Source organism: Anabrus simplex, chromosome 7, assembly GCF_040414725.1.
Source record: "Anabrus simplex isolate iqAnaSimp1 chromosome 7, ASM4041472v1, whole genome shotgun sequence".
NCBI classification, from domain to species: Eukaryota; Metazoa; Arthropoda; class Insecta; order Orthoptera; family Tettigoniidae; genus Anabrus; species Anabrus simplex.
Window position 1 is genome coordinate 290,569,393 of NC_090271.1, and position 11,729 is coordinate 290,581,121.

The window sequence follows — 11,729 nt, forward strand, 5'->3', positions numbered from 1 at the left end:
AGCGGGAGCTGACAACAACATCAAGCTCCAATTAACCCTGTGTGGACCAAAAAAGGGTCAATTCATGTCCACACTTTTTTAGAACTATTACTATTGTAGTTCAGACCATGGTATTCTCATTTTGAGTCAGAAATAGTATAAAGTTAACGATTCAATAAAGACAATGAAGTTTTTTTGGCTGAAAACATAATTATCATCATCATTATCATTTTACAGTTCCAGTTTCCCGGGTACTATTGGCGAGCCTCTTCCATTCTGTCTTATTAAGATACGGTCTGTTGTTAATGACGTCCTCCAGTGTCCTTCCCCAATCTGCAATGTCCATCTTTACGATGTCCATTCAGTGGGTTCTTGGTCTTCCCACCATCCGTTTCCCTGCCACATGTCTCTCCAAGTAAACATATGCTGGCCTTGTTGATTCCATCCTCACTACCTGCCCAAACCCCCTCAGTGTGGACATGCTGATCCGATCTAACAACAGAAGGTCCTGAGAATCTCCATGTACCCTTAAACCACTTAAATCAGCAACATCCTTCACTTAAATTCGCTATGGAGATGGAGTCGGACGATGCCTTCTTTTCTTGGCTGTACTAGTAAGAAAGAAACCAGACAGCTCCGTAGGACATACCGTCTATTGTGAGCCTACTCACACAAATCGCTACCTCCATGCAAAGTCTCATCACCATCCAGCACAAAACCAGGGCATCCTCACGACACTCACCATGAGAGCGACACGAATTTGTGAGCCATCAAATATCCAAGAGATGGACAGACTCAAAGTCCCGTTCAAGGGTAGTGGTTACAACAATGTACAGATTCATAGAGCCCTGCATCCCAGAGGGACAACTAAGCAAAGCTCACGGAAACAAGAAGTGAAGGGAACTGCCTACCCGCCTTCAGTGGCGGCCGGTCAATACGTGCTACCGGGCTCCAGCACGTAGCTTGGAACTGTAAGGAATATTATTTATGTACAGTACAATTATCCTGGTGCCTTTTCGTTGTTTTGAGTACGATATGAATTTGTGTTTTGTGCAAATCAGGACGAGATCTGTCGAACACCTAGCGCCGTTCTCCCGGGGAACAAGGCTCGTGCTCATGTGAAGTGAGCCCTTGCCTGTAGCCTGAAGGAAGCAATACGCAGGCGCAGCCAAGCTTGCAACACTCCCCCTAGCCGGCGGAGTATACCGTAAACCGGGATCAACTTTCACTGATCCCGTTTATAGTTACTTCCTCTCCCGCAAGGGGGTAGAATTACTCGATGTCTCCTGCTACCCGGAGCGCAGTGAGGGATCCAATCGGCCGTGCTTATGTTGAACGTGGTAAGCGAATCTGCCACTAGAGAGTAGCATCGTCTGGGTTCGAAAGTAAAGCGTAAGTGGAGGCAATCTATCTCACACATGCTTATTAAAATATCCATCTTCCTTTTGTGTCAAAAATAAGGAATTCGTAGGTGAGTCAAAGAATCTTTGACTGACCCTAAAGGTTATCCCGCATTACAATGTAATTTACTCTGGTGAAATGAAATAGCGTATGGCTTTTAGTGCCGGAAGTATCCGAGGACATGTTCGACTCGCCAGATGCAGATCTTTTGATTTGACTCCCGTAGGCGACCTGCGAGTCGTGATGAGGATGAAATGATGATGACGACAACACGTACACCCAATGATGGTTAAAATTCCAGACCCTGCCGGGAATCGAACCAGGGATCCCTGTGACCAAAGGCCAGCGCGCTAACCATTTAGCCATGGAGCCGGACATTTACTCTGGTAATAGGGGAGGTCTCAATGAATCAGTTGGCAGCTCTTTCAGTTGCTTCGTGCGGTTTTTAATCTCGCAGTTATATTACTGGTGCGTGTTTTTTCTGTCATTGTGTTAGTGCTAAAGTTTATACGAAGATTTATCAAATTATTTATTAACTGCAGTGTATATAAAGTGAAATTAAATTAGTGTTCTTAGTGGGGATCTATATTCCCACGATTCCATTTGCACTGATGTAAGTTGCGCCATTAGGTTAGTAAAAACAATATTTCTCGAATGAATTATTTATCTCGTAGACAGTTGTCGAAGAATTCATCTGCTTCCAAATTAATGTTGTTTTTGTTTGTTCTGAGTTATAAATTGTGAGAAAAGAAGTAGTAGTCGTAGTAGTAGTAGTAGTACCAAGTTTGAAGTATGCGTTGTTCATCATGGCAATATGCAGATTTAAAACAGCGTATTTAGCTTGTTTTTTGTAGCACGTAGGACGATTTTTTCACGAGCCGCCACTGCCCGCCTTACATTCACAATACCACACACAGAATTGCCAAGATCTTCCGCAAGCACATTATAAAAACCGTGTTTGGCGCGTCACTAAAACTGCTAACAGTTTAGGTAAAAGCAAAGACAAATTGTCCCCACTATTACACCCTAGGGTGTACAAAATTCCCTGTACTTGTGACAAGGTATACATGGGACTCGCATCAAGGAACACCAAAGAAATATCCGTCTCAACCAGCCAGACAATAGCAATAGCTGAGCACATCCTATCATTGGGTCATGATGTCATGTCCCAAGATGTTCGAGCTCTCACCCACACTAAACACTACAGGTCTAGAATTATACTGGCTATCAATTAAGTAATACGTGCTTGCCAGCCATTAAGGATTTTTTTGCTATGAGCTTTACGTCGCACCGACACAGATAGGTCTTATGGCGACGATGGGATAGGAAAGGCCTAGGAGTTGGAAGGAAGCGACCGTGGCCTTAATTAAGGTACAGCCCCAGCATTTGCCTGGTGTGAAAATGGGAAACCACGGAAAACCATCTTCTACGCGCACGGCCAACTCGCCCGGTCATTAAGGATTTATGTAGGTAGTTCTCTTCCCTGTCCTTTCTATAATGTTATTTTGTTTCGGTGTTTTCCAAATTTATAACGTCATCACCATATGGTTCATTCCAAGCTGTATGTTGTATTAATGTCCTACTTGCATAATGTGTGCACACCTGTTATACCCCCCCCCCCCACTGATGCCACCACACATTATTATCATCCTTTGGTTTTCTCCACATACTTTCTAACCATTCTTCAGCTCTGTTCTATCCTATTCTGGTGTCTTTCTTGCATTTTATTTTATTAGTTTCTATTTATTTCTTCTACCGCATTTGTCCCTGATTCGTCTGATATCCTCTCTGTTTCTTCTCAGGCACACACGATGTGATAGAACATCTTAATTGGAGCTTTATGTTGTCGTCAGCTCCCACTTGGAGCGCTGTGCCTGCAGACAGCGAGCCACCTGGTGACGAACGAATGTACCATTACAGCTCCAATGGTAAAACAATCTTAAATTCAAACCCTCATTATTGTAAATGACTTCCTCCGGAACAGTTGAGATTTTCTTCGGAAGTTGCAAAGTTCTTTGTGAAAAAGAGTTTCTCCTTGTTTTCTCGACACAGCATAAGCCCAAAAGCCCATATCATGTCTACAAGTACAGACCGTGAAAGCATCAGTGTTAACAATTTGTAAATGGTCTTCAATTTTACTAAGTTATGGCTTAGGGTTAATAATATCACCTGCTTTGTCCTAGTCATATTCATTCCTTTCAGAGCTTTCTGTAATTGCATTTATGTACAGTACTATGTATTATTATTAAACGGCTGTCTGGATTAATGAGATTAATAAGGCACTAGAATCATAGCCCTTTAAACTGCTGACAAGACTGCTGACTCAAAGGCTGAATACCATAGTGGACCTGCTTCTACCAGAAGAACAATTTGGCTTTAGACATGGTCGATCCACCTTGATGGCTGTTGGAAACCTACTCACAAACATTCAAGAGAGGATTAAGGACCATAAGAAGATGTTTGCCATCTTCGACTTAAGCAGAGCATTTGATACAATGAATAGGAGTGCGCTTATGGAAAAACTGGAGAACCTAGTAGGGCAGTCAGAGCTGAGAAGACTAATATCAAATATACTGGCAGAAAATCAAATACAGGTGTGGGATGGTCCATCAAAATCAAAATGGATGAGTTAAACGGTTGGGGTGCTACAGGAAGACCCACTCAGTCCAGTACTGTTTAATATTTACATTTATGCAGATGATATGGCCCTCGCCTCAGAAAACATAGAAGATCTGCAGAAAGCGATGGACCTCATTACAGAGTGGGCAGAAGAAAATGACTTATTAATAAATGAAAGAAAGACAGAATTTGTAACTTTTAGAAAAGGAGGTAGACTACACAGAAGAGAAGCTATAACATGCAAAGGTCAAATGTTGACTCCAAGGAATCACTTTAAGTACCTGGGCATCACCATCCAAGTAACCGCAACAGCTTTCTCAATTCATATAAAGGAAAGACTAGCTGCTGCTATAGAAAGCATAAGCGACACCAGACATATCGAGAATCTCGGTAACCACGGCATTGAAATTATTTTTTTGAGGTGAAAGTGATTCCCATGCTTACTTATGGACTTGAATTAACAAGGAAGAAACAATTAAGGGAGGTTGGGAATCTAAAAGTGAGATACTTGAAAAAGGTTCTAGGACTTTCAAAATACATGCAGTCTCGCTACACTTATATACCGGTGAGGGAAACATTTCTAGCAGAGGACCTGAGGCTACAACTGCTCTTGCCATCTACAGCTGCATACACGGACCTCCTACAAGAGTTACAAATGAAACTTTTTTTTTTTGCTGTTGGCTTTACGTTGCACAGACACAGATAGGTCTTATGGCGACGATGGGATAGGAAAGGTCTATGAGTTGGAAGGAAGCGGCCGTGGCCTTCATTAAGGTACAGCCCCAGCATCTGCCTGGTGTGAAAATGGTAAACCACAGAAAACCATCTTCAGGGCTGCCGACAGTGGGATTCGAACCCACTGTCTCCCGGATGCAAGCTCACAGCCGCGCGCCTCTAACCGCACGACCAACTCGCCTAGTTACAAATAAAACAGAATAACATTAACAAAGAATTTTACACCACCACGGCTATGCTAACCAAAGACTGGATAGAAGCAAAATACGAGCTGAGGCACTTAGTGACATGATTGGCAATGCACGGTTTCCACCATCGAGTTTGCAGACTGAATTCTTTCCACGAGGCAACGGAAGAGTGCATTTGCGATTTGTGCAGAAAAAAGTGTGAAAAATATCACTTCACGAAATGTGCAAAAAACAGCATCACTAACACAATTCTGTTTAGAATAATTTGTAACGTACTCTCTCATGCCCATTGAGCGCACCTTCCTTATAATTAATTTTACAATTTGCTTCACGTCGCACCAGCACAGTTAGGTCTTATGGCGATGATGGATCAGGAAAGGGCTAGGAGTGGGAAGGAAGCGGCCGTGGCCTTAACCCTCAAGTACCGAAGTCCGGTCACCAAGACCGCTACAGCATGGTTGACTTTAAATATCTGGAAACTCTGCTGTTGCAATAACTTGTGCTGCTAGCTACCTTATTATTGGGTTCTGAAAATAACTTCACCCCTGTAGTATGACAGTAACAAGTTCAAGGTTACACGCAGTCGTGATTGATGTTCAGGAAGCGTCCTGTGAGACCGGACCTCGGTATTTACGTTATCAGTGGATGTGAACTGTCTCAGCAATCAGTCATCATCCATCGCATACAAGCGGTCCGTGAAACCGCATCTTGCTGTTTTATTTATCAGTGAGTGTGAAGTGAACAGTCTCAGTGATAACACTTTATGAAGGAGGTTTATGCTACAAATAGTCTTGCAGGAACTAGTGTCACAAATAATAATGCTATGGATACTTCCAGGATATGTGTTACAAGTGAAAGCTTTACTAAAGTTGTGCAAGAGTGGCTTGAAGAGGACTGTAGTGATGGAGACAGCTGTGAAGACAATATCACAATTCATAGTGATCATAGTTCGGACTCGGAAACTAGTGAAAATCACTAGAAAATAGTAGTTAGTGCAGTCAACGATGAGATAGAAGAAAATAGTGTGAGTGAATTTTCCGACAGAAAGTAATAGTGACGCAGTTCAACCTCGTTATTATTACGGCAAGAATCTATATAAATGGTCATCAAAACCCTGCGACCCTAAGCATTCTCGGACACTGAAACACAATACTTTGAGACTCCCAGCTTTACGACATGCAGCTCAAATTGGTAATGAAGCTGACCCCGTATATGTATGGAATCTTCTTATAACGGATGATTTTCTCGGTATCATTCTTTGATCGACAAATGTAAAACTCACCAGAGAAACAAGTGCAAATCACAAACAGACTTGAGAAATGTAGATATGATGGAGCTGAAAGCCTTCCTAGGTTTGTTATTTTACTCTGCAACTTTCAAATCCAATCATGAAAGCACAAAGTCAATTTTTGCAACAGATAGTACCGGGAGGGAAATATTCCGCTGCATGATGAGTAAAAACAGATTTGAAACTCTTCTCTCAAACCTTAGATTTGACAACCCTGACGACAGAAGTGAACGCAAAGAAATCGATCCTACAGCAGCAATTTCTGAGGTATTTGACGTATTTGTCAGGAACTGTGAGAGTGCATTCAGTGTTGGATCTTCTGTGTGTATTGATGAGATGCTGGTCAGTTTCAGGGGGAGGTGTAGATTCAAGATGTATATGCCCAGTAAGTCATGCAAGTATGGACTAAAACTAATATGCCTTCCTGATGCTAGGAACAATTATTTCTATAATGGGTACATCTACTGCGGTAAGAACTCGGACGGGTTAACACTAGTGTAGAACAACGTCATCTTTCGAAACCTACTCAAGCAGTACTTCAGCTCAGTGCTCCCCTATACAGATCTAACAGAAATATTATTGCAGACAACTGGTATAGTTCAATGGAAGTTGTGAAGTGTCTGAAAGACAAGAAACTTACATACGTAGGAAAAAGAATAAACGGGAAATTCCACCGGCATTTTTGCCATCAAAGACGAGAGAAGTAGGATCGTGTCAATTTGGATTTACCAGAGACATTACTTTGGTATCAGAAGTCCCAAAGAAGGGGCGAGCTGTGATTCACTTATCTTCTATACACCATGACAGTGCAATTAATGCTGAGACCAATAAGTCTGAAATTACAATGTACTATAACTGCAACAAAGGAGGCATAGATGCCTTGGATGAAAGGTGTATGGTTTATTGCACTGGACGGCGCACACGACGGTGGCTCATGGCCATTTTCTACAGGGTCCTGGACATCAGTGCTGTCAATGCCTTCATCATGTACAATGCCTTCAAGGATAATCCTGTGAGAACTAGGTCAGAATTCATGTTGGATCTAGGCTCCTCTCTTGTGAAATCACAGATGGAAAGAAGAGTGAACGATTTTCATCTCACGTTCGAGCTGAGAGCTTGCATCCGCAGAGTTACGAGTATGCCAGATGAAGAACCACAACCTTCAAATGAAAAGTTGCGAAAAAGGAAAACGTGTTACCTGTGTGACCCAAAGAAGAAAAGGGAAACCTCGTACTTGTGCCATGGGTGCAAAAAACAAAAAAAAACCCAATCTGTTTGGAGTGAACTAGTGAAGTATGTACTTGCTGCATTCAGTACAAGTAGAAATGAGGACTAAGTTTCTGCCTTGCAGATTTTTTCCCTGTTAATAATTTTCATTAATTTCCACCATTTCTGGTTAGTCATGACTGTTCTAAGTGACTGCAGTAGAATTTTTCATGTTACTTAGTGATAAATCGTATTGTTCCTTAGTTCCTTTATTGTTGTCTTTTCTGTGTTTCTACCTTTCGTCATAATTAAAAAGATTTGTCATCAAGCCGTAGATTATTCCATTACTATTTGCGTATTTCCCCATCAGGAAAGGTCACTATTGAGAACTGGTAACGTTTCTAGACGTTAGAATTTACACACGTATTAAAATGTAAAAAACATTCGGCAGTCTCACCGACTGGTCCTCGGTTCTTACGGTTTAATTAAGAGACAGTTTGCTTGGTGTGAAAATGAGAAACCACGGAAAACCAACTTTAGGGATGCCAACAGTGCGGTTCGAACCCACTATCTCCCGAATACTGGATACTTGCCGCACTTAAGCGACTGCAGCTCTCAAGCTCGGTTACTATTAATTAATGAGATTCTACTGTACAGTCAAATGATCGATTATACGTTAAATAATACACATACATTTTTAGAAGATATGAAGCTGAATTAACTTAATGTTTTATTACTTCTGCCTTTTAAAAACTGATTTTGCAAGCCAGTCATGCAGCGTTGATACAAAGAACCAATATGATGCTTAACCTCACTACTTACATTTCCGAACGAATATTCAATTAACAATTCAAAATTACGTCATTATCTCAATAGAGGGCGAAACTATAGTAAGCGGTACTCAAGATATAGTAACACGAGCGACCGCTAGGTGGCGCACGCCAGTTCGCGCAGTGTCGCCAACGTCGGGGTTTCCCCCCTAAATTTAGGGGGATTGATTCGTCTTAGACGGCAAGTTGGTGAGGCGGGTAAAATAGTCAGGGGGAATTTTTTGGGGAAAATTATTTTTTGAGGAATTTTGAAGGGCTATGGGAATGACAATTTATTTATTTATTTATTTATTTATTTATTTATTTATTTATTTATTTATTTATTTATTTATTTATTTATTTATTTATTTATTTATTCCCTCTTCTCGCCTCTTTTACGAACCCAGCAACCGCCTTATTCTTTACATTGTTATTGACCACCAGCGGAGAGGTATATTTATATAAAATCTACTGATTTTTTCAGTAATTAGAGCTACAAATTACCGATACATCAAAACATTACAGATATGCTTATATCTCACTTTCTCTCTGTCTGTATCTCCTTCTCCTCGGTAACCGCAGCAGCATTGATTCCTATCCTATTGGTACATGTTGAGGGAAAGCGCAGACTTCGAGCATTGCACATAGTTCATTGGTCCGTTTTGTAGAATAAACGTCATTTGGGAGGAAAATCCCCGCAGTACGTGAATGTAGCAGTCTGATAGCGTAACTCGAAGCAGTTTTCACTGTGACTGTGCAGTTCATGCAGATGTAATCAATCAATCAATCAATCAATATCAATCAATCAATACTGATCTGCATTTAGGGCAGTCGCCCAGGTGGCAGATTCCCTATCTGTTGCTTTCCTAGCCTTTTCCGAAATGATTTCAAAGAAATTGGAAATTTATTGAACTTCTCCCTTGGTAAGTTATTCCAATCCCTAACTCCCCTTCCTATAAATGAATATTTGCCCCAGTTTGTCCTCTTGAATTCCAACTTTATCTTCATATTGTGATCTTTCCTACTTTTATAGACGCCATTCAAACCTATTCGTCTACTAATGTCATTCCACGCCATCTCTCCGCTGACAGCTCGGAACATACCACTTAGTCGAGCAGCTCTTCTTCTTTCTCTCAATTCTTCCCAACCCAAACATTGCAACATTTTTTTGTAACGCTACTCTTTTGTCGGAAATCACCCAGAACAAATCGAGCTGCTTTTCTTTGGATTTTTTCCAGTTCTTGAATCAGGTAATCCTGGTGAGGGTCCCATACACTGGAACCATACTCTAGTTGGGGTCTTACCAGAGACTTATATGCACTCTCCTTTACATCCTTACTGCAACCCCTAAACACCCTCATAACCATGTGCAGAGATCGGTACCCTTTATTCACAATCCCATTTATGTGATTACCCCAGTGAAGATCTTTCCTTATATTAACACCTAGGTACTTACAATGATCCCCAAAAGGAACTTTCACCCCATCAACGCAGTAATTAAAACTGAGAGGACTTTTCCTATTTGTAAAACTCACAACCTGACTTTTAACCCCGTTTATCAACATACCATTGCCTGCTGTCCATCTCACAATATTTTCGAGGTCACGTTGCAGTTGCTCACAATCTTGTAACTTATTTATCACTCTATAGAGAATAACATCATCCGCAAAAAGCCTTACCTCCGATTCCACTCCTTTACTCATATCATTTATATATATAAGAAAACATAAAGGTCCGATAACACTGCCCTGAGGAACTCCCCTCTCAACTATTTTTTTTTTACAGGGTCAGACAAAGCTTCACCTACTCTAACTCTCTGAGATCTATTTTCTAGAAATATAGTAACCCATTCAGTCACTCTTTTGTCTAGTCCAATTGCACTCATTTTTGCCAGTAGTCTCCCATGATCCACCCTATCAAATGCTTTTGACATGTCAATCGCGATACAGTCCATTTGACCTCCTGAATCCAAGATATCTGCTATATCTTGCTGGAATCCTACAAGTTGAGCTTCAGTGGAATAACCTTTCCTAAAACCGAATTGCCTTCTATCGAACCAGTTATTAATTTCACAAACATGTCTAATATAATCAGAAAGAATGCCTTCCCAAAGCTTACATACAATGAATGTCAAACTTACTGGCCTGTAATTTTCAGCTTTATGTCTATCACCCTTTCCTTTATACACAGGGGCTACTATAGCAACTCTCCATTCATCTGGTATAGCTCCTTCGACCAAACAATAATCAAATAAGTACTTCAGATATGGTACTATATCCCAACCCATTGTCTTTAGTATATCCCCAGAAATCTGATCAATTCCAGCCGCTTTTCTAGTTTTCAACTTTTGTATCTTATTGTAAATGTCATTGTTATCATACGTAAATTTTATTACTTCTTTGGCCTTAGTCTCTTCCTCTATCTCGACATTATCCTTGTAACCAACAATCTTTACATACTGCTGACTGAATACTTCTGCCTTTTGAAGATCCTCACATACACACTCCCCTTGTTCATTAATTATTCCTGGAATGTCCTTCTTGGAACCTGTTTCTGCCTTAAAATACCTGTACATACCCTTCCATTTTTCACTAAAATTTGTATGACTGCCAATTATGCTTGCCATCATGTTATCCTTAGCTGCGTTCTTTGCTAGATTCAATTTTCTAGTAAGTTCCTTCAATTTCTCCTTACTTCCACAGCCATTTCTAACTCTATTTCTTTCCAGTCTGCACCTCCTTCTTAGTCTCTTTATTTCTCTATTGTAATAAGGTGGGTCTTTACCATTCCTTACCACCCTTAAAGGTACAAACCTGTTTTCGCATTCCTCAACAATTTCTTTAAACCCATCCCAGAGTCTGTTTACATTTTTATTTACCGTTTTCCACCGATCATAGTTACTTTTTAGAAACTGCCTCATACCTGTTTCATCAGCCATATGGTACTGCCTAACAGTCCTACTTTTAAGACCTTCCTTTCTATCACATTTATTTTTAACTACCACAAAAAGAGCTTCATGATCACTAATACCATCTATTACTTCAGTTTCCCTATAGAGCTCATCTGGTTTTATCAGCACCACATCCAAAATATTTTTCCCTCTGGTTGGTTCCATCACTTTCTGAATCAGCTGTCCTTCCCATATTAACTTATTTGCCATTCGTTAATATGGGAAGCTTATTTGCGTGACCTGTTAATAATTCTGTGCAGTGATTTATTCTTTTTTGTGAATGTGTAGCGGTGTAATATATAATGGCATCCAAAGAGAAGAAGAAATACGTGCAGAAGTATACAAAGACGTGGGAAAGAGATCCCGTATTGAAAGGTAAGTTCTATATGAAATTTATGTAGGGTAGAAGGTTACGTATTTCAAAAATTTGAGTATACCGGTACTTAAAATGTGTTAAATACCGCGTTAAAAATTCCCTCATGGAATATGTATTTTGTTATCATCTCAAGCAGAAAAGTGTACATTTAAAAAATACGATACGATATTGCTAGACA

At 40.5% G+C, this 11,729-nt stretch overlaps 1 protein-coding gene across 3 annotated transcripts in view; it reads right to left on the reverse strand.

Annotated features, from left to right (window-relative positions):
• Positions 1-8,361, reverse strand: part of LOC136877577 (activating signal cointegrator 1 complex subunit 1) — a 148,272-nt gene extending 139,911 nt beyond the window's left edge. Inside the window, exon 1 of one of the 3 annotated variants that reach the window (XM_067151730.2) lies at positions 8,239-8,361. Coding sequence is in view for 1 of the 3 variants with exons in the window: in XM_067151729.2 (XP_067007830.2) it covers positions 8,154-8,190 (37 nt within the window). In the remaining 2 variants the exon portion in view is untranslated. The other 2 variants (XM_067151729.2, XM_067151732.2) reach the window with 2 other exon arrangements.
• Positions 8,362-11,729: the final 3,368 nt, after the last annotated feature.